At 52.3% G+C, this 23,313-nt stretch overlaps 1 protein-coding gene across 9 annotated transcripts in view; it reads left to right on the top strand.

Annotated features, from left to right (window-relative positions):
- NTRK3 (neurotrophic receptor tyrosine kinase 3) overlaps positions 1 to 23,313 on the top strand; it is a 337,252-nt gene that overhangs the window by 232,906 nt on the left and 81,033 nt on the right. The window contains exons 13-14 of one of the 9 annotated variants that reach the window (XM_019726717.2): positions 1,107 to 1,241; positions 2,715 to 4,772. The exons of 7 other annotated variants lie outside the window; for them this stretch is intronic. In XM_019726717.2, coding sequence (XP_019582276.1) covers positions 1,107 to 1,241; positions 2,715 to 2,833 — 254 coding nt within the window. In that variant the 3' untranslated portion in view covers positions 2,834 to 4,772. Of the gene's footprint in view, positions 1 to 1,106; positions 1,242 to 2,714; positions 4,773 to 23,313 lie in introns of those variants that run through there. One more of the 9 variants, XM_019726718.2, reaches the window with a different exon arrangement.

Raw genomic sequence — 23,313 nt, 5'->3', positions numbered from 1 at the left:
GCCTTTGAGGACAGCTGTCGACAGATGGAGGGAAAGGTTAGATGTGGGTCCGTGGGCCGTGGCCTGCAAGGTCTTCTTTGGACGTGTATTTGTCCCTCTTTGGCCTTCCTGCCACCCATCCGTCCCTTCTCCATTCATTGTTGTCCATGGTGGTCCTGGTCTCTCCTGCCCCCCCCCCCCCCCGCAGATGCCTTTTCCTTCCTGCTCCGGGATTGTTCTGAGGAAGAGGGGGAGGAATGGAGGGTTTTGGAGCAGTGCCTCTTATGCTATCAGGCTTCAGCATTAGAATCTTGGAAAGGCTCCACCTGGGAAAGAGTTCCAGAGAAAACAAACTTCAGATCCCGACTCATATGGGAAAAGGCTTGTGTTCACGGAGCAGCTTCAGGGACCTTGGCCGGGGCTGCGGCAGGCTTGGCCCTGCCTTTAATGGATCCGACATGGAGCCTCCCAGGCCCCACGGAAGCTGCGCAGCCTCCACAGCAGATTTCACTCTCGAGCTATAATGGTGTCTCTTCATGGGAGGTGTAGTCCCCAGGTCAGCTGTGAACCAGCCGCTTTGGTGGTTCTGTTTATGCCCTAACTAAGGCAAGGGACGTTTTAAGGAACCAAACACCCCCTCTTGTCTCCTCCTCACTCACTCTTGTCGATTGTTTCCCTCTTGGAGATTCGCTGAATCTCTCGTGTGGGAGAGAAAATGCCAGAAAGAGGGTCTTGGGACCTTCAGACTCATCACCCAAGTCCTAAGCGTCATCCTTCCAGCCTGGGAATGGCACCCAGAATGGCAGTGACAGCCACACGTTCAGGGTGCCCTGGCCCAGGACGCGCAGTGGGGAGCACGTCAGGAAGAGGGCTGGACAGCGTTCCCGGTGACGACAAACGTTGCTTCCCTGACTCCCTTGCACGGTCCTTTCATGCCACCGTGCCGTTCTTAGAGGGTAACGGATCGAGAGCGGAACGCCCACAGGTAAAGCGGTGCGAATGCTGGAGCTGGGAGCGCCTGGGTTTCCCTTCCCGGCGTCACGCACTCAAGAAAAAACTTCCCCATGTTTTTGCTCTTGGGGCTCAATACTGACCATTAATTCCCCCATGTCTGCCTCTTCTGCCAGGGGTCTTTTCAAACATAGACAATCATGGGATATTAAACTTGAAGGACAATAGAGACCATCTAGTCCCATCAACTCACTATATATATGAGGAGCCCGAGGTCCAGAGTGGGGAAGTGTCTTACCCAAGGTCACATGGTGAGTCTCCTCCTTTGCCTTTTGAATGCAGAACAGACCCCTCCCCCACCAGTGTTGGTTCTTAATGTCTTAACACCTGAGTGAGTCCCCATGTGTCCTAGAGGACAGGGGATGAGTAAGATCCCTTAGGTTACAGAGTCTGCAGGGGGGGACGCTTCAGGGCCTGCGTGAGGGACATGTGAAAGCCCAGAGAGGAACAGTCGTGTCACAGACCCTCTAGGCAGGGGGCCCAGACCACTAGCCTGCCTCCCCTTCCACCTCCGAGTTCCGCACGGGGAAGCCATCGCGGAAACAGCCCAGCTTGAATCAGCGCCTCCCTCTCAACGTGGCATCATAGACAAGGACGGTTCCCTCCCCTTCACGAATCTGACCTACTCCCTGCAGAGGGGGCTCCCAACACCCACGGTGGCGCCACTGCTTTGGTCAGGAGGAGGGAAAGTCTCAGTGCCACCAAGTCTGTCTCCCCCCATCAGACCCCCAACCTCCCGCTGCCCATGTGCCGTCCACAGGCCTGCACACAGCTTTCCTGACACGGCAGACACACACACACACACACACACACACACACACACACACACACACGTGAACACACACACACTCTTTGCAGCCCTTATTTGGCCAATGTCATTTTGACCTGATGTTGACTGAGAAGCCTCCCTTTGGAGATTTGACCAGTAGCACCCACTCTTTGGGCGCCCTCATGCAGTCCACGGCATGTGGCCAGAGAGGAGCTGAGCTGTCACAGAGGCCTCCTTGCGTGAGGCCTGGTGGCCAGCAGTGCCACTCCTCCAGGGCAGTTCGTCCCCTGTAAGAGTTGACATCACGAGGAGGCTGAGATGTGCTCTCATTTCCTCAGCCTTCCTTCCACTGACCTGGGACATGGATGAGAAAGGCAAAGAGAAAGGGGGGGGGGCTTGGGAGTGCAGTGCTCTCCCCCGCCCCCCCGCGCCCCGGTGTGGTCAGCGGTGGTCTGTGTAATGCCAGCTCTAGGGTTAGAAATGGCCCCCCAGTGTCCCCCGGGGAGTGTGAGTTCTGAGAAAGCGTTCTCCTCCCCCCCCTTAGCCCTCGCTCACCCTGGCAGTGATGCCCCATCCCCACCCCCAATGGCTCGTCCTCAGGGGCTCCACTCACTGACGAGGCTGCGCCTGCCCTGCCAGGACAAGCCGAGGCCAAGCCCTGTGTTTTGCTCCCTTCCCTTCCTCAGTCCAGTGGCGGCTGCAGCAAAGTGGAGTGTTTCCCATTCCTCTGGCCGTGCCTGGCTTCACGTTCGTTTCCTCCTCCCATTCCTTTTGCTGCCAGTTCATTTAGCCGTTTCCAATGTATCTGTGCCCGTATCTCCAGTTCTTCCCCGCGTCCCAGCTCCCTCTGTTTCCCCTTCTAGTTTTGATCTTCTTGGGGGGTTTTGGTTTTTACTTTATTTTGCTTTTTTCTGTTTTTCTGTTTTTTTGTTTTGTTTGTTTTTGTGTTTTATAGGTTTCAGAGAAATTATGTTGAATCCAATAAGCCTTCCCGGACATTCCAAGCCTCTTAACCATGGCGTCTATGTTGAGGATGTCAGTGTTTATTTCAGCAAAGGACGTCATGGCTTTTAAAAACTCCTTTTAAGCCTCCCTGTTTCGATGCCACCTGGGTAGGCTGGGCTCTCTGAGAGGTTGGAAGCTCTAGGCGTTGTTCGCTTTGGATCCGGGGATGCTAAGTAGAAACTGCATGAGCCACCGGTGCCCACACCCTTTACCACCACAAGGCGGGTGTTTTTCCCCATCCACCACTGGCAGGGTTGCCCTTTCCCTCCAATCGTCACTGTGCTCCTTTTTTTCCGGCCTCCGAGGCAGCTCCTGCCACCATCTTTAGAGCCAATAAAGAGAATTAAAAACCTGTGCACCAGGAACCATCTTTAAAACACGCTAGCCATTCTCTTGCTTTACAAAAACAACCCAACCACCACAAGACGGCCTGAGGAAGCCCAGCCGCGCTCCGGCCTCACTTGCCCTGCTCGGAAGCGTGGGGTCCCCTGGCTCACCTCTTAGTCACCTTGTCGCCGGCAGCCTGCTGTGGGGAAGAGCGTGTAAGCAGAGGTGGAGACGGCGCGGTGAGAGGAGGGCGAGCCAGGCCCAAGTCGGCACCAGATTAGGTCTCAGAGGCGAGGATGGAAACCAGTCATTTTCTATACGTTTTTTTTGGTGGAGAAAACCATACTTTTTTTTTTTTTTTTTGGACACACTTTCCCCTACTTCCTCTTCTCTCTGGAACGGCTCACAGTGAGTGGGATTAGAAAACCCCTTGGCGAGGAGGAATTCTCCGGGACCCTCCCTTGGCCCCTAGACCTGCAGTTGTGACACGCTTGGCTGGCTGCAGGAGGTCTTGCCTAGGGATTGGCCATCCTACTGGGACCGCAGGGGCCCAGGGGACCCAGGGACCGCGGCCCTTCGTGCTAGTCCGTGAGCCTGGGAGTGGCTCTCTTCCCACTTGCGCTTATCTTGACTGAGAACTTTCGGAACCCAGTGGAATCACCATTTCAAGGAAGAGGAACTGAAGGGGAAGAGAAGTAGAAATTGGCCTCCTCAGCCCCTCTCATGGCACCAGTGGAAGTGTCATCCTGTTCTCTGGTCAATATATGTGTTTACCTTGCTTGCTTTGACTCCTGCCTTACTCTATGGCCACCCTCTCCCAAAGAGGGGTTTGTTTCCCCCATTTTCAACCTGACCCCCTGGGGAGAGGGACAGGCATGATAGGAAAGGCACAGTTGTAGGGCCCGAGCGTCTCTCAGATTTGCTGCCGTGTTGGCCGAGTGGGCTTTGGCTGGACTCAGCGACCCTTGCCCGTGGTACCCCCATTGTGTGACGTCAGCACAGGCTGCGTCCTTGATGGTGGAGAGCATGGAGCAGGGGCCCCTCCGGGGAGCTCTGAGGACACAGCGGTGGGGGCCTTCACCCACAGCGGTTCGGGTGGCGACGCACCACGTTAGAGAACAGTCTCTGCCTTCAGTAGACGTACTGGGGGTCGAGATCCCCATCTCGAGTTTTGTGTCCTGGCTCCTGTGGATGGCGGTTCTTCATGTCAGGTTCCCAGCCTGGTTCTGCAGGCGCTTCAGTGGGATTTAGAGACGCGAAGCTTTCCGAGTTCTTGCCCAGCGTCTGGGGTGGCCTCCCAGGCTCCTGGGTGTCCGGAGTTCCCCACGGGGATGTAGCTTCTCCCCTGGTCCTTGAGCTGTGTGTCTCCCTAGCCCCTCCCAGCTCCCGCCCTCCTGCTCCCCACGTTTCACGTCAGGCTGGTCCCCATGCTGTCCTGCCAGCCCTTGGGCCAGGACCTCCTCCTGAGTGTGCTGTAAGGAGTAAGCTTGAGGAGGATGGTTTTCAATTATTGTAAATCATGACCTCATTTCCGGCCTCCCAGGCTCCATCCATCTCAGCATCTTCTATTCTGCCATTTTCCTCACCTTGTGCTATGACAATGGGGCGTTGTGTTTCCACAGAGACTTATAGGAGTGTTCAGTGTATAGTTTCTTAATAAACACTTTATTTTCTAATGAAATGACTGGATTAGACCTCTTATTTGGCAGTTTTGCAAAACAAAATATTAAAAATACAGAAACCTCAGTCTACCCATATTTTTTCCCCTAGTTTACTGTTACGTTTTTTTTAAAGAAGTGTCTTAGCCTGGTCCTGTTTGCAAAGGTATTTACAATCTGTTCCATTGTTTGCTTTTATTGAGACCCCTCCAGATAGGTCAAGTGCATTCAGTGTGAAGTGTTTCCTTATCTTACTAAGAAGGATTTAGAGGCACAGAGAGGTGGAATTGTTCACCCAGAGTCACACAGCACAAGAGGCAGAAGCAAAGTTCAAACCCGAGTCCCCCAGGCACTACTCAGGCCACTGTGATTCTTGCCTCCTTGGCGGCTGGGGGACTGTTGTGTTATCCTAGCAGCTAAGGCTGACAGATCCTGTTTTCAGAGCTGAGGTGTAGGGACGAGTCTGGGAGTGGGGTTGAGGGATCCTTTTTCTTTGGTGCCCTAGCAAGCCGTGGATGGGAGTGGTTTTGTCTCTTCCCTGTGGCTCTTAGGGAGGTGATCTTGCCCAGAGGAAGATGGGGTTCTAGGCTTACAGGCCGTCCTGCTCATCAGACACATCCTCACCCCCATATACACCTCTCCCCCCACCACACACACACACACACACACACACACACACACACACACACAGGTGGGCAAACCCTCATGGCAGGTCTCGTGGGCTGCCAGAAGGGGGGACGCAGAAGAGTCCTGGGGTCCTCCTGAGACTGCTCACTGGGCACATGTTCTGCCTTGGTTTCTGGGCCCTGACACAGGTCGAAGGGTTGAAATGTCTTCTGTAACTTACAATGTCTTCCTTTTAGGAGGAAGGGACTGTGTATGTGGGAGATTTGGAGCAAGAGTGGACGGCAGGGCCTGGGGACAGGCTCCTGGCTGGGCTTAGACCCTCCGCTGGGCCGCACACGGCTTGCTTGGAGCTGCTCTGCCTAGGAAGTAGGGGTGAGGCAGTGGGAGAGGGGGGGAACGCGCGGTGGAAATCAGACAGGGAGCTGATCAGGGTAGTTTGTGCATTTTCTACTTTCACTTCATCTCCTGTTTAAGTCTAGTTTGGTTGGGGCCCCCACCCACCCCTAAATGGAAGCCTGTCTTCTCTGGAGCAGCCTGGGGAGGGGGTGGCCCCAGCTCTACATTCTCTTGTTTTCAGTGGTTCTAGGGTTGGGACAGGGTGCCCCAAGGATGAGGACTGTCCTTGGAGCCATTGGACTGCATGGGGTGAAGGGAGCATTTCCTTGTGAGTAGGAGAGGGACAGAAGCTTGTTTTGTTTCCATGCATAGAGCCTGGGAGGAGAGATGGTGAACAGACATGGTCTCTGAGAAGATGAGGGAAAAGCACCGTCCTCGGGAGGTGGCACCAGCTACATGCAGGGAGCGCTCTCCCGGCGTAGCAGGAAGAAAGACGCAAAGACGGGGGCTTAGAGGTTTGGGGGTAAGGAAGCGTGGGAATTCTTGTCTGGCGGCTGCTCCTTTGCCTGTAACGTACAAGGCACATGCTGCCAGTGACACGATCGGAGAAGAGTTGAGAAGGTCTGAAGCAGCAGCGGAGGAGCCTATGGCAGATGGCAGGGCAGTGAGGAAAAGTCCCGCTGAGACTGGGGAGCAGCGTTTAGTGTCCAGGACGCTGTTTCCCTGCTGGGTCTTGAAGTCCCACGGCATTGTCCCCACCATTACAGGCTGCAGGGCAGTGAGGGCTGGTGCAGGTGGACCTGGACACCTGAACCCCGCCAGGAAGCGGGGGCTTGGGTTGGCTTCGTGCAGGGAGGCTCAGGGGACCAGCTCCCTGACTTTCGGGGTTTGGAATCTCCCCTGCAGGACTTCACAGCGTCTTTGTGGGCCGTAAGCTCACGTTTGGCCCTATGGGCTTTGGCGGTCGAGCTTCACGCTGATGAGGGCCGTGAACCCAGTGTGGTTGCCGTGCACTCTGAATTTTCATTCTGGAGTGGGTGCTTGAGACGCTGATTCTGAGCCCCAGTCCCTGAAGCTTGGAGACTGAGGGCCTCACTGTGCCCTTAAGAAGGTGTAGGACAGTGGTGACATCAGGTGTGGAGCCGTTCAGGGACCACACAGCCTGTGCCCGCTGTCGTGCTGGTGCTGCGTGGGGCCGCCTGTACCTCCAGTTCTCCCTGCGTGGCTCTGGTTCTGCATTTCCCTTTAGAAATCTGTTACTGCCCCAAGCACTTCCCACCTCCCCCCAAAAACCTCAGTCTAGATCTGACAGCATATTCCCAGAGCTCAGTGAGACTCCTTTTTCAGCCCCGCTTGAACTCAAAAGAGGGTTGAAGGAGACGTCCTGGCAAAAGATAAGGTCCCTTCTCTGCTTCGGGGATGATTCAGAAGTTTCATGAGGATTCTGAGGCCCATTTGCACAGGATTTTAACCCCAGTGCCTTCTACTCAGCGGGTACAAGTTCCGTGACATGATCCCATTTCCCCGTGGGATTAAAGCTCTCACTCAGGGAGATTCCTGCAGCTTGGGGATAAAGTCTAAGACCTCTGCATTTGTGTCCCTTTCCATCAGGACACGTTCCGCTTCTGTCATGAAATGTCTGGCTATGTAGCTGAGAGGGTCAGGTCTCACCACACCTGGCTTTCTGGTGGCTGTGAGTGCCTCGCTCAGGTGTTCTGCGTGCTCCAGGGCCGTGGGGGGTGGGGAGAACTGGGGAGAAGGAGGAAGCTTTGGGGGCATGCTGGCTCCTGTGAGGCAGGAGGGTCTCAGAGAAGCACAGACCCTACAGGGACACAGAGGAGGGACGCGGATGGCTCAGATTCTGTGTCAAAGGCCTCCAGCCCAAGGCAAGGCCAGGCCTGTGCAGGTCCAGTTTGGAAAGGAGTTTGCAACTGCTTCTGGCAGAGCAGAAAGGCAGGGTCACCCAGTTCGCAGAGAACAGCCAGCGCTGTGTAGCAATCCTGGCGGAGGGCTTTGGGGAGACGTGCACACCTAGAAAACAGGAGATGCGTGAGTTTCCTAGTGGCATCACCCGGGGCATCTCAGGCTCACATGCTTCCCCCGGAGCCCGTGCAGGCAGGAGCTGCTCAGACCCTGTGTGCTGTGGAGGGAGCTGAAGGCAGAGTGCGTGGGGCGCGAGGCAGGAAGAATGGAGCTTGGCTTTTCTGAGAGTCAAAGACTCTGAACAGTTGTCCCTTTACCCCTGTAAGTGATGCCGGAGTTTGGGGGGGGGGTGTCAGGACTCCCCACTCAGCTGTGGGGAGGCCTGACGACCAAGGAGTGAGGCTGCCCCAAGGCGTGAGGTCTAGGGTTGTGGGCCCTGACTGTGGCTTCATCAGAACTCGAAGGACAGAGCGTGATGTCAGCTCAGAAAAGCTCCCCAAGCCTGACTGGTCAGCGACACCAGGGCGCTTGGTGGCTAACAGTGACACACAACTGTCCTCGTGGCTCTCCTTTCCTCTCAGTTTCTGCTGCCCACTTGTGTTACCACGGCAACAAAATGAAGCCTGGTTCCGCCTTTGGAGGCCTCACTGGAGGAATTGGCCTATTTCTCTTAAAAAGAGATGGTTGGTCTCCCCTCTCGTGTCCCAAGTTCATTCTGCAGTGAGAAGGACAAGGACGTATTCCCGGTAAAGTGAGCCCATTGCTGTCACATGTGGCCCAGGGATAACCTCTCTTACGGAGCTCTGAAATGCCTGACTATTTTACTCAGAAGCTCCCACTAGCTCTGGTCCGCTTCAGTCCTTGAGTTGTGTTAGAATCACATCACACTGTTCTTTACTCTGCAAGGCTTGAAACAGCCCTGACCAAATGTCATGCACTCCTGACCCCCAGATGGACTTCTCAGGGAAAGAGAGGGAGTGGGGCTGGGGGCGTGTTCACAGGTGCTATTAGGGGGATGACATCTGTCTACAGAGTCAGTACACGGTTCTTACCAGCGGCACAGGTCTCGGGAAATGTTGGCCTCGCACAGCCAGGTTCTTGAGGATGTTGGGAACACATGACATGGAGAGTCCTGGAGTTTGAAGCTGACAGGGGTTAGACCCCGTGACACAGGAGACCCCTCGACCTACAAGGCTCTCTAATTTCCAGTTTTTGTCAGCGCTGGCCAGACAAGCAGTCTCCACAATCTGCCCTCCTGCTGCCAAGTCAAGAAGAGCCAGTCCTACAGTCCAGGGTCCTCCTACAAGCAATCATAGGAAGAAGGAAAATTCCAGAAGACAGGCTAGATGCTAACCAAGTCCAGCCAATGTATTATGTATACGTGCAAGTGTCAGCATGCCCTTGCTGTTAATTCTGAAAGAAAACTCACATGACAGAGAGCCTGAGGAGAAATCTCAAAACCATTTTTGTCACGGGCATTAGTGTGACAGCTCAGCCCGGCCGAGAAGACACAGCCAGGCTCCATGACTGTCCCTGATTGCTCCACGCTGGGGGCCTCCGCTCTGGACCGTAGCCTTTCACTTCAGAGCCGGCCAGTGAGAGCCGAGTCTGTTCTCTCCCACAGTCTGAGCAGCAGAAGAGGCACCACCAAGACAGTGGATTCTGAGAATGTCCTTCCTGGGAGAATTTAAATGTTGAGTCCGTGTTTGAATGACTCATGGAATCGTTCAATCTTTATGGCTGTCAACTTGACATTTCTTGCTGCCTTAGCAGGCGAGTGCGGCCTCATACTTTTAATACCAAATGGCCAATCGGGTCGTTAAGAAGACTAGAGTCACTCCACTGCACATTCGGTCATTGTAATCCTTTTACTGGCTCGACCACTTGACCAACCGTTGTTCCATGTGAATCGATCCGTTTTCTGGGCAAAGCTTCAGTGTCCGCAGTATGGTTCTCTCTTCATTTGAAATCCCTAATTTGCAGAGAAACCTTCTCCTCTCACTCCATTTATTAGATAAATGAGGTCGTAAGGATCAAGTGCCCCCCTTTCCGTTGGCTGCGGCAGTGGTTCCCTTCAGTCTCACGAGGTGCTGAGTGTGTCAAATAACTCTGGAGACTGTCGCGTGGTACAGCTGCCTCTTCCAGAGTCACGATGCACTTTAAGATATAATAGGCTCTGAGAAACCCTGCTTTAAAATAAACCTGTCTGTCCTACTGCTTTGCAAATCTAATCGAACAGAGAATGCTCTTTGCTTCATACCTACTAGTCGACTGACACACACACTTAGGAAACACTGGCTAATGGTGTGGTCAGAGCTTTTTAAAGAAGAACCAAGCAGGATGGTAATCACCCATCGGCCTTCGTAGGCCAAGCGAAACAAGCACCCCGATACCAGCGCCTTGGCCCAACTGCAGGCTCAGGGCCCCGCTTCTGCCCTCTGCTTTGCACAGCGGCAGAAGTGATCTGGGGGCTGGTCTGCGGTACGCCTGCGATCGCTCAGGAGAAAACGGTAAGTCATCTCACGTAAGAGCTGAAGACTTCCACACTCCCTCGCCACCTTCTGGGCTGGTGGAGGTGACATCACTAGTGGTAGCACACAGACCTGAAGACCTGGAGCCCAGGCCCAGCACTGCTAGCGGAATGACGGGGTAAGTTACCTTTCCTTGTTCCATGTTTGTCTCTCAGCTTAACATCCTCAGATAAAAGACCCCACCTTGACGGGTACCCCAAGCTGCCATGTCCCCGTGAGTCACTGTTGTCTCCTACTGGGGGACATCTTTTGGTCCGTGGGTCTGTCTCTCTCTGCTGAGTGTCTTGGTGTATCATGTGGGAAGAATGACCTTTGTTCCCTCCTGAATGCTGGGAGCCTTGAAAGCAAGGGGAAGGTGGTGAGAGTGAGAGAGATAGCGGCCCTCTTGGGTAAGGGCTGGTGGGTTTCTCTGGATGAAGAAGGAAGCAGATGCGTGGGGGTTAATAGACCCTCTCTGTCACAGTTGGACAGGGCCAAGCGGGAGTTCTCTGCAAGATTTTCCGACTTTGATCTCCAGAAGGCAGCTCTGCCTAACAAATAGTCTGAAATGTCAAAGAATAAATGTTAAAGCTTGAGGGGTCTTTCTCCTGGGAGTTTCCTGGGCTGGCTAGGGAGGAAGAGGAGGAGGGAGAGAGGGACACAGCAGAATCCTTCACATAAAGATTCCAACTTGGTTTGTGATATTTAAGAAAAAAAAGAAAACTCTGAATTATTTATAGCACAGAAGATGGAAGCAGGCTGTAGAGAACGGGCTGGACTTTAGATGATAGTTCACTTTCCATTATTTAGCTGCCCCGGCCTTGAACTCAGGAAACTTTTCTTATTGGTAACATGCTCTTGACCTCTCCTTGAATTATCTATTGTTATTATTACTGTTGTTAATTAAGAAAATTCATGTTCTTTGATATGGGTGAGGGCAGGCACTTTCTAGAAATGATTGTTGCAAAAAGCAGGAGTTACCACTTTCTCTGGAAAGGTCTTCAGCATGTCCTCCACCACCTCTTTCCACCCCCATCAGCTCCCAGCCTGTGCCCCTCAAACAAGGATTCGGGGGACCCCCCAGTCCGTTATGAGTGGGAAGCATCTTGGTTTTGCCTGGCTAGCAATCGGCCATGTTGATTTGTTGATGTCTCTGTGGTTCCATCTGAAAAATGGACGTAATATTCGTACACCCCTTCTGGGTGTGCTGAGGGTATGAGCGATGGATGCCACGTGCTCACAACACCTCAGTACCGGGCTGGTGTGAGTGGGAGGGGCAGAAAATAGCGTCTTTATTATGTGAGGGGGCAGACAAAGGAAGTCAAGAAATTTAAAAAGGGAAAATCAGAAGTGATGGAAGGATTGGTGGTAAAGCTGGGAGAATGGGGTCTTTTGTCTGTTTATTCTGGTCAGTGCTGTTGCTTACATGTTGTTTTTTTAAAAAAATGCCTCCAGGGGTGGCCGGTTGGCTCAGGTGGTTAGAGCGTGGGGCTAATAATACCAAAGTCGCCAGTTTGTTCCCCACATCGGCCCCTGTGCGCTGCACCCTCCTTAAAAAAAAAAAAAAGAAAGAAAAAGAAAAAAAAGAAACTCTTCGGTTGATAATCATACCCTGATTCTATAGCCTGGCTAATGGAAATCCACTGATAATCTCAAAATTGCAGTTCAGTTTAAAATTATAAGCTTCCGATGCTCTACCTTCCCTTTGCATAAATAATACAAACGTCCTTTTGGCCACTCTCCCTCTAATTTTTTTTGCACACCCTGGACACTCCCAGAGATGCGAACAAATGGAGCCAATTATTCGATCATTTGGAGGATTGAGGTGAAACTAGTCCAAATGCAAATCAGATCATCAGTAAACCTCCCAACAAGCAATGCGGTACCTAGTATGTATTGCTTTTATTGCAAGTAGTCATACTTCTGCTTTCTTTTTCTAGACTTGTTTTTTTCCACCTCAAAGAACCTAGGGAACATTTTGCTGTTAAAATGTCACAGTGACACTCCTGTTCTAAAACTCTGAAAAACCACTTATTTTTATACTCGGTAACTTCTCTACCTCTCAGAAAGGTCTTGCAAATATTTTTCCTCCGCTCCCATCTTTCAGTGATGTAGCAAGGCGACCAGCATTATTGCCTAGGGCCATGGTTCTCAAACTCTTTGTTCTGAGGACCCCTTTCCCCTCTTAAAAGTTATGGGGACCTCAGAGAGCTTTTGCTTGTAGGGGTTATATCCTCCTGTATTTACTGCGATTGAAATTCAAACTGCGAAACGTTGGAGACCACAAGCGCATACACATTTTACTGAGCCATCGGAGCAGTGATGTCCTCATGCATTGGCCACTGGAAAAGTCCATGCTTGCCTGTGAGAGACGGAGAGTGAAAAACGCACAAGCCATGTTAGTATTCCTCAAAAAATACTTTTGACTCGGGGATCTCCTGATAGGCTGTCAGGACCACCAGGGGTGGTTGGACCACACTGTAGACCTGCCGCGTGTAGGGAAAACTGAAGCCCGAGCAGGATCTGAAAGCAAGTCTGGGTCCCCTTGGTGCCAGTGAATGGTCCCCATCAGACACTTTGCTCCAGTGTAGGGCTCCATCAGAACCCCGTTTCCTCATACAGACATCACCGAGTGCCCCAGCAGTGCCGCCCAACCCAAACCCAGCTGGACAGACCCCTGTATGCCCGGTCGCTGGGGACGGGGGGCGGGGGGGAGGCATACAGGGAGCGCTTCGTCTATTACAAAGGAAACAGAGGTGGATGCCGCTGGCGCTGGGGACGGGACACGGCTTGCGGGAGCGGTCAGCGTTATTGGCTGATGGAAGAGACTCCACAAAACCCCGTTCGTGACAACAGGCGGAGTGAATGACGGGAGTGAGGGGGGGGTGACGAGAAGTTGTGATCAGCGCCTTGCAGGTCAGAGCCCACCTGAGGGGTTTAGTGTCCTGCCAGGTCCCATGGGAGTGTCTGCGTACGTTTAGAGCCCTGGCGCCGCCCTCATTCTCCTAACCCGGGCAGCTTTGGTACATGAAGATGGGACTATGAAATGCATGTCTTAGGGGCCTCCTCCGGTCAGCTCTGCCGTCGGCGCGCAGAGCGAGCTGTCCAATCATGGAGTCGGGTGCAGTGTTCCTGCCTCCTGTTGCTGTTCCCTCCATACCCCACATTCATTGTTTATACCCCGAGGATCAAGGATGGCTCTTGGTCACCACTATTTCATAGTCCTCACCAGGAAAACGGGGTCTTTCAAGAATGCCTCTGACGTCATGAGCAGACGTTGGTTCATTGATTCACCCCTCAGTCATCGGGCACCTGCTCCATGCCATGCAGTCTGCCACTAAGTAAAGCAGCTGTACTTCCTGCTCTCAGAAGCTTTATTGTCTAGTTCAGTGGTTCTCAACTGGGGGTGACTTGTCCCCCCCCAGAGGACCTGTGTGGGGACAGTTTTGGTTGTCACATTGAAGGCAGGTGCTACTGATAGCTCCCCCAACAAAGAGTTATCTGGCCCCAAATGTCACTGATGCCGCGGTCAAGAAAGCCAGCCCAGTGGGAATATAGACCAGTAGCCCTCACCTTGGGCAAGAGGGACTCCATACTTTTCAGGGCCCTCCTTCAGCTGCCGGGAGTCCAGGGACCACAGGAAGGGCCCACCCAGAGCCTGTCCCCCACCCCTCTTCTGGGTCATGTTTCAGTCGTCTGAACCAGAACTTCGTACCAAAATGGCTTTCGGTCCACCTCCGGGACACGTGGTCTTTGTCGGTCTTTTGTGCTGAGGGTTGGCTATACTACAGGTGTGTGCTCTGCATAGTCTAGGACTGGCCAGGAGGCTATGTTTGGGGGCAGCGGGGAGTGGGAATGTGGGGCGGCTCGAGCCAGGTGTGCACGAGGCCTCTTTTGTTGTGGGTTGAAGCAGGGGGCAGGCTGAGGGCTGGCCATCATGTCCTAACTCACCACGCCAAGGAGCCTGAGACGCATAAATGCAGACCTGGCCCTTGGGGTGATTCTGAGAGTATGTTTAACAGCGTGTTAGCTTGCTTCTATAACTTGTAAATCTTCAGACATGTGAGATGGGGGCTTCTCATTATTCTCTTGTCCCAGGTCCTACAAATGTAAGGGACCTGGCACGTGAGTAATTATGAAGCAATATGATGAAATTTTGCATGAGGTAAACACGGAGGAAGGACACTTGGCTCTTAGGTCTTAAAAACATCGAATCATGACATCTGTTTGCAGCTGTATGAATAGAAACGGCAGCTCAGGGAACCCACCATCAGGGTGGTCAGTTGAGACTATCGTATTCCATTGTTTAGAGAGATGTCTGTCTCTCGAGCCTTGGGAAGCCCGATCCCATTGCCACGCAGTAAACACCAGGGTCCCTGGGCAAGCTCAGGCTGTTTGAGGCAGGCATTCTTCCTGCTGGGCCATCTCCATGCTGGGCCAGTGCGCACACGGTGTCGTGCTCTTGTCACGTTGCCATGGAGACCGATCTCGGCATCTCCACGACTGATTGGTATTTATTGGGGGATCTGCAGTTTTCTGGATGCGGTGACCAACGTTACATACATATATATATAGAGAGACACAGACAGACAGACAGACAGGCAGGCAGGCAGACCTGGGCTGCACCCTCCCCTCTGCCATTCGTACACTTTTGGGAAGGTGTCTTTCTATAGCAGACAGATGAAGACCCTGAAGAAATTTAATGCAAAGGTGGTTGTTTTTTTCTCCTAATGATATTGTTGTTATTTTTTTTTTCTGATTACAAGAGTAATTTATATTCACAGTAGAAAATTTGTTGAAATACGGAAAAGCACACAAACACATAAATTATCCACCATCCCATGACCCAGAGACAACACTGTTAACGCTGAGGCTTTGTGCCCGGGAAGCTTTTTTATGTACTTATTTGTTCAGCAGAATCCAGTCATTCTGTGCGCACACATTATTTTGCCACTTTCTGTTATAAAACTGTATGTGCCCGTTAACTCACCTTTTGCAACATGGAACACTTTTTTATAGGTGATATATCCACATGGTTCAAAAAATACAGACACATAACTTGTATACAAATGTTCATAGCAAACAGCATTTAAAAAAAACAGTCAAAAAGTGGAAACAACCCAAATGTGTGTCCACGGATGAGTGGGTAAATGGTACACGGCCCGCACATGCAGTGGAAGACCCCACAGTACGAAGGAATGAGCCGCTGGCACATGCTACGGCACGAGTGAACCTCAAAAACAACATGCTAAGTGAAAGAACCGAGACCCGAAGGAGCCCGTTTTGCATGAGGACATTTGTACGAGACGTCCAGAAGGCGCAAGTCTGCAGAGAGAAAAAGTAGACCAGTGGCCGCCTGGGACTGGGCTTGGGCGTGGGAATTACCTGTAAATGGACCCCAGAGATCTTATTGGGGTGATGAGAATACCTTAAATTGGGTACCATGATGGGTGTGCCAGTCAGTACATTTACTAAAAGTCATTGAGTTGTACCTTAAAATGGGTGACATTTGTGGTGTGTAAGTAATACCTCAAAGTTTGTATATGTGTGTGTATATATATATATACACACACACACACACACACACACATATACATATAATATATGTAAAATAAATTTTTTATTTAAAGTATATATAAGTATATAATATATTGGTGTGAAATAAGTTTGTATATAAACTTTAGTGAGGTATGTGTGTGTATATACTGGGGTACCAAAAGAATGTATACACATGACCTGTATCCATCTTTTGTTATCAGTATATATTGAGTATTACAGTTTTAATACAGTTCTTTTCCTTTCGGGAAATGCGTACACACTTTTGAGGCCCCCTCTGCGTGTGAATTCCTCCTACACCTGCCCCTGATCTGCAGGTTCTTCCTGCCCCCGCCTCCGTTACCACACAGGTAACCACTGTTAATCCGTGTCCTTACGAATTAGGGCTAAACAAATTATGTGTAAAATAGGAATCTATTTTCTTGTTTTTCCTCCGTTTTGCACATGTGGAACTATGTCACACACATCATTCTGTACTTTTTCGTATCCCCCTGCAGGTTACTTGGAGTCCTGAGAGCACGTCCTCAGTCTTTTTGTAGAGATACGTGCTATTCCATTGCATCGGCACATCCAAATTCATTTAATTTCTTTACAGTAGTTTGGTCTTATAAATAACTGCAATGGGTTGAACCTGAATAACTATGGTTGAATCTGAATGTAATATTAATACAGGACCACATGACCCCCATAGGCTATTTGGCATATCTGTTTTGTATATGTAACAACCCACGTGGGTTATACCAGCGTGTACCGTAATTTCTAACTTAGGAGAATGAGGGTCCTCACAGCCTCCATGTACTAAGGGTGACAACGTGATTTTTTAATGGCTGATAGTGTTCCACTGGATGGGTATTTCATATTTATTTCACTGGTCCCTTCTATTTGGAAACTTGAAATATTTTGTTTCATTTTTCAATTCTTATGAATCACAGCAGATACTTGGGTACTTTTGGTAACTAAGCTGAGTGAGGGAGGTGACTGAGTGGCAGCCCCCGTCAGAGACACTCTGTGTCACTGTGTCACTGCCACGTGGCCCATGGAGTCACCCTGGGTAGTCAAGGATTCCCCAAGCAGGTACTCGGTGAATTTTCCTTACGGACAGCTGCCTTATAACAAAGAACTAACTTAGGGAAAGCCGTCTTCTTCTGAACCATGATGGTTTCAGGGCTGAAGGTACAAAACTGGTGAGTGTATACCTTTTCCAGGTGTTGCCAGCGTACCCCTAATATTGTTCCCCAAAAGGCTCTTCTGGCCAGAGCCTTAGCACGTTAGGGTTAGGGCTGCTGAGCTGTCGGTCCAGAAATGTTAATGGGATTCTGAGTGAAGCTTCTGATCTCATGTGTCGTGCAGCTGGCTAACCAAGCGTGGCACCCTGACTTTCTCAAGGTCAGGCTGAGGGTCGGAGGCAGTGCCCATGTAGCCTGCCCTGCTGCCCTGGCCTTTAAGCGGGCAGCCTCCTGGGAGCACACTGAGTGGGGCACGGCAGTAGAGATTGAAGCTGGCTGTAAAAGGCCACAGACAATTCCGAGCGAGGCGTTTCCAGCCAACCCAGTGACCTGGACGCCAGGCAGAAGCAGAGGGGCCAGAACTGGAGACGAGTCCAGCTGGAGCGAATACAAGGAAATAGCAGCGGGAAGGATGAGGGGGTGGAGAGATTCATCATGAGATTATCTAAATCTGCAGCGTCTGAGGCCCAGTGATGCCATGTTTTCTCTCTCGCGGCTCTCAGTGGGGCCAGCAAAGCCCGTGCTGGGCTTCCAACATGCCACCTCCTTTTTTCTCTAGAAGGGCCTTTACTGTCCTTCTGGGGTGGCCGTGGGGCAGAAGCTGACCAGGCAGGGGAAATTTGCCCTCCTCTCTTCTGAGGCCCCAGGCTCTTGCCTGCTGGAGATGAGGTCCTGGGGAAAGGAGAGGTGAAGGACCCCAACCCCGTGTGGGCGCAGACAAGCCTAAGGGGGTGGCATGAAAGACCAAGATCTGATGGCAGCGTGAAGGGAGGAAAAAACTGGCCTTGGGAGGAGCGCTGAAGTCGAGACCGATGAGTGCAATTAGGTTGTGTCACTTCCTGCAGCCCGAGCAAGCTGTGTGTTGGTCACCTGGTAGAGGTGACTGCCAAGGTGCCATGTGCATCCCCCGATCCCTGGGGGCTGGTCCTGCCTAGTTGCCAGGCTGAGGGAGGGGCAACGGATGCCAGCCCTGGAAGCCCGCTCAGGCACGTGCGGCCCAGCAGAGGAGGCTCTCTGGCGTCCTCCTGGAAGCCAGGGTCGCTGGGAATGAAGGAAATAAAGGGCGGGAAGGAACTGAGACACTTCCCTCCTTGCAGTGGGACTGCAAAGGAGCCGTGGGAAGTCATCGGAGCGGGAGTTAGCCTCTGCCGGCCAGGCCCGAGGGCGGCCTGGTGGCCTCCCCAACGCCCCCGTGTGTCCACTGCTGTTGCCCTTGGCAAGACCTGTCCCCACTCAGGAAGCAGGGCTCTCAGAACACACTGCACACCCAGGAGTCGGCCCTCACTGCAGCCACCTCAGCTGGGCTTGCTTCCTGCCTGCCTAACTTCTCCTACCGCCCCCAGTTGCTGCTGCAGCTGGCATGCAAATATGCTAATGCTGCAATGCCCAGCACAGTGGGTGCTTGATAAATAGCTGTGTAGTTTTCAAAAGTTGTTAACGAAGGCATTAATTAAATGCTCCTTTCCTTTTAAAGATCTCTCAGGAAGGAGTGTTTCCAGTTCCTGGAAGTCCACCCGTATAACTAACTGAGGGTTTGTTTATCCTTCAGTGGCACACATTCTCCTAATGACATTCAGTGATTTAATGAGTATCTAAACGGAATGCAAAGTGCAGAGCTGGGCATCCGGGTTGCAAAGAGGACTCGAATTTCGTTGCTGCTTCGAGATGGCCGTGCACAGTGGAGGCAGACATAACATTGCGATAAGTGTGTGCACGTCTGGGCTTCCTGGGATTCCAGAATCCTGACCATACCTGAGTTGGACAAAATAAGTGTGCTCCCCCAGCCAGGAGCAAGGTAGCTCAGCGTGAGAGAGCACAGGTAAGCTTTCGTCTAACTGCGAAGGACTTGAAATGCATCTGTGTTGAGAGAGGACTAAGAAAAAGCAATTGGATGCGAGCCTCAGGGGAGCACGTGGCTTTGTGACCTGGGTCAGGGAGCCAGGTGGTAAAGTGTGAAGGCTTGAGAATGAGTAGGGAGCTGCGGACAGGTGGGCGGCCGACGGTAGGAGAAGCTTGCAGGGAGCTAGGGGCGGGGACTGCCTCCCATTCGATGCGGGAAACCTTACCGTGTCGCTGAGAAGTCAGCGGGAAGGACAGGTTTGTAATACCACAGGGCCCACATCCAGGGGGGACAGGGAAAACACTGGCCGTGAAAGCTTGCGTGGAGGGGTTAGCCTTGGAAGAAGGAACTAGCGATTCATCTAAAACAAGAGGGAAAGATACAAATGAAGTCAGTGGAACTGAAGAGAGAAGGAAGTGAGGGAATTCCTTTCTGTTTCCTTAGCGAAGTAGAGAACAAGGTCGCCCGAAAGGGAGTCTGCTTATACTGGGGGCGTTTTCTGTCATCCCCAGGAAGGAGGTCCCGGGTCACTCTCGTTTGGGAAGGGGACCCCGACACTGAGAACTTGCATTCATCAAGGAGGCAAACGCTACCTATTCCCCCTGCCCCCGTGGGTTTGGGCTGACCTCAGTTTCCCTGTACATTTGTTTTTGCCTGCATGGTACCCAAAAACGGGGGTTAGCGCCTCACTTAGCCTAGTGGGTTGCAGCCAGGGAAATGAGCGGGTAACCTCCTTTGTCCCCAGTTGCCCACATTGGTGAGGACACTGCTTAGCAGCCATGGCAGAATATGCTGCCCCATACAGGGGCGCCCACCCTGTGTCCCAGAGGTTGAGTGAGTTCCACATTTGCCTGTTCATTCCTAGCCCTTCATGGAGGTTTGTGGAGCCCACCCAACTGCAGAGCAGTTGAGGACCTTCCAGTTGATGAAGTGGCCGCTGTGCGTCAGTGTCAGTGGTTTAATGAGTAAATGCTGTCATCAAACCCCAGCCCGGGGCTAGGGCCTCAGGCTGAGGAGCGTGGAGGATTTCAGGGAAGGCAGAACCCCAGGTTCTGCTTCTCAGTACCTTCCACATTCCTGTGTGTGCTGGTGGCATCTATGCGCGAGTGGCTGTGGCCTTAAGCTCTGTATTGACTCAGAGCCACGAGTGCCCGCCTGCTGGGCACCGCCCTGGTTTAATAACTAGCACATCTGCCATGGTTCTGCATTCAGTTCTGCTGAGGCTGCAGCCACCTCGGCTGGTACTGGATCTCCAGCCCTCATTTGATGGAATAATGATAATAAAACCCACCGAGGCAGTCACTCATCTATTCAACTAATAGGTGTTGAGCTGCTGGGGTACGGTTCTGATGGAGACACATGAGCTGCTGGCCTTCCACTGGGAGACCAGATGATAAACAGACATGCAGCAGTGCTATGCATGGAAATTGAAAGTGTCCTGTGATAGAAATGACCCTTTTCAGTGGAACGGTTGGAGAGCACGTGATCAGGGGCAGGCGGTGACTGCGTCCGCTGTAAAGTGGCACCGAACTTGGAAAGTGTGAGAGGAGAAGGAAGGGGCAGTGGGGAGAGGGGATGGGAGGGTCGGGTGGTGAAGGAGGGGGGCCTGGAGATGAGGTCAGAGGGTGGGCGGCTCAGATGCCGGAAACGCCAATACCATGAGCGTGGCTTCCATTGTAAACTCAGATTTGAAGTGGGGGAGGGGGCATCAAGTTTCCTACTTTTTTTTCAAGATGAGCCTGGCTAGCTGACCATGTTACAGAGTGGGGTGGGGTGAGGGTGGGGGAAGAAGGGGTGCTCGGTTCAGAGACCATGGCCTTGGTGACAGCTCATTCTAACTCGGACGAGGATGGCCGCAGCCCCAGGACAGGGAGAAGTGGATCCACTGGGGAAGTGGACAGGTTTGAGAAGTGTTTGGAGGCTGGAGTCCCCAGGGATTATCGGTGGGCTTGGTGGCACAGCAGGAAAGAGCCATCAAGAAAAACAGGTGGACAGGGGCTTGTGCCACTGCGTGAATGTGAATGCCATTTGCCACGGTGGGGACAGGGCGGGGGCAGGGCAGGTGCGGGGTAACAAGAGAGCGCTCTCCTGGAGCTGAGGTCAGAGGGTAGGCCGCTGCAGACAAATCCCGTCCCAGGTGGGCCGGTGGCGTAGGTGTGTTCTTAGAGGGGGAGACGTTTGAGTCTGTGCTGTCTCTGTCCACAGGTGCCGGGTGAGCGAGCGTGTGTGAGGCTGTCCAAACTGAGCAATCTGGGCAAGAGAGAGGAAATGAGTCTTAGTCTTAGCGCTCCCTACGTGCCTGGCTCTGTGCTGAGAGAATTACAGAGTCGTATTGTCTCATGTGCTTACACACATCTGAGGTGGGTCACACTTAATCAGACACATGTCATCTCAGAGAGCTTAAGTGAGATGCCCAGTGTCACACAGCTAGTCAGTAGCAGAGCTGGGCGTGTCTAATGCCAGCGCTGGGTCCTTTAAGCTCCCTGGTATAGGAAGTGCCGCCCCAGCCCTGCCATTCCCACCCCACAGACCAGGAACTGCAGTCCTGAGGTTCCTACTCGTCCCTCCCACACTCCTGGGAACCTATGGCCCACAGATTGCACATGAGAAATGAAAGGACTTACAGAAAAAATCAGATCCCTTGAGATCCCTGTGTCAGGCAGGAAACTTATGAATACATTTATCGGTGGTTTTATTTATTAATCTGTTTATTTCTGACATCCATTAAATGAAAAGGGAACAGACAGCACAGCAGGTAAAGAGCATGGCATGGCTTTTCACACACGCTAAATTAGTAATGGTGGGTACAAGGCCTCAAATTCTGCTCACCAAACCCTGGGCTGCGAGAAAGTTGGGTGTGTGTATTGAGGGTGTCTCTTTATTTATTTCAGTGAGAATTTTATCAAGTGGTTTTGCTCTGTTGCAGATAACTTTTTTGTTCCCGTGATGGTCTTCAAATGTTTAATTCCTTCCTGATTTTATAACTGGGATTCCCTAAACCATTCTGCCAAAATCATGACCCAGAGTAACTGGAGAGTCGCATATGCATATATTTTGTTCAATAGATCACAGATATGGGCAAGTTGTACAGGATGACATCCATGTGTCATTGACAGAAGACACATTTGCGGGGGGGCGGGGCATAGCTGCCTGGTTGATCAGCCTCTGTACTTTTGGGGCTGAAAATGGGAAAATGGGTACGTTCCCAGAGAAGAGACAGAGAGAAAGGGCCTGTTTCTAGGGAAAAGGAGCTGGTGTGGTGAATGTCATGTCACGTAGGTCCCTTGGCTGCAGTTTGGAGGCCAGGAGGGCCTCTGCAAAGGGAGCTGTGCTCAAAAGTCTGGCCTGTCAGAGAGCTGGCAGGAGAGGGACCACAGCCCAGCCTGTGGGCGCTGTACCAGGGAGGTGGAAGGAGCCCCCGCGCCTGCCTGGAGAGCCTGCAGTGAGGATGTGCCTCCGAGAGAAGGAGAACACACACACACACACTCACACTCACACACACTCACACTCACACACACACCCTCACACACACACACTTTACACTCACACACACACACACTCACACTCACACACACACACTTTACACACACACAGACACACTCACACAGACACACACACAGACACACTCACACACACAGACACACTCACAGACACACTCACACACAGACACACTCACACAGACACACACAGACACACACACACACCCTCACACACACACAGACACACACACTCATACACGCACACTCACACACACACACTCACACTGGAAAGGCGGACGGGAGCAGAACAGCTGCAGAAAGCAGTACAGTGCAGGCCAGTGGCCCACGTGGAGAAGGGGCAGGGGGGCCTGGAGGTGAGGAGGAGCTTGTTCTCAGAGGAGGGGGGGCGAGGGCCAGGAGTGGGAGGTGGCACTGGTCTCCAGCGAAGGTGGCCTCAGGAGACAGAGTGTCTGTAGATGTCCCCACATCAAGCAACAATCTCTTGAGAAATGAGAGGGTGGGAGTCGCCAAGGCCGGCGGGAAGGGGGAGTTGGGGTCCACCCGTGGGGGATGGGAGCGTGGTTTCTCATGGGGCTCCTGAGTGTGTCTTCTGTGGATTCCAGAGGCTGACGCCTCAGAAGCCCCATCCTGCTGTTTCGGGAGCCGCCTGGGGGTATCCAGCCTGAACAAGGAGAGGCGACCACTTGTCACCAGCACAAGCCTAGTGGTGGTCAGTGAGGTCTTCTCTCCTCTCCTGATTTTCCACTGACAGGCACTTGGCCCCCACTCTGGGATCTTGCTAAGGACTGGTAACAAAACAATGATGGTGACCTCGTTCGCAGCCCAGGAGTCTATGTGCTGTTGCTTTTGGCACCAGGAAAACTAGAAGGAACGATCTGATCTAAGGCACCGTAGACATGTTTTGCTGATAACTGAAGTGGATGCCCAGGGGGCAGCAAACTCGGAACTTGGTCAACTTGAATAGACCTAATCTGAGCTGCCAGGCCACGAGGGCTTCCAGGGGTCGGTGGGGGCACCCAGATTGCCGCCAGTTCCGACTTTTCCTT

The sequence above is a fragment of the Rhinolophus sinicus genome, linkage group LG13, assembly GCF_036562045.2.
Source record: "Rhinolophus sinicus isolate RSC01 linkage group LG13, ASM3656204v1, whole genome shotgun sequence".
Lineage (NCBI taxonomy): Eukaryota > Metazoa > Chordata > Mammalia > Chiroptera > Rhinolophidae > Rhinolophus > Rhinolophus sinicus.
Note: the sequence above shows the minus strand (reverse complement) of the source record. Positions and strands in the feature narration are given on the sequence as shown.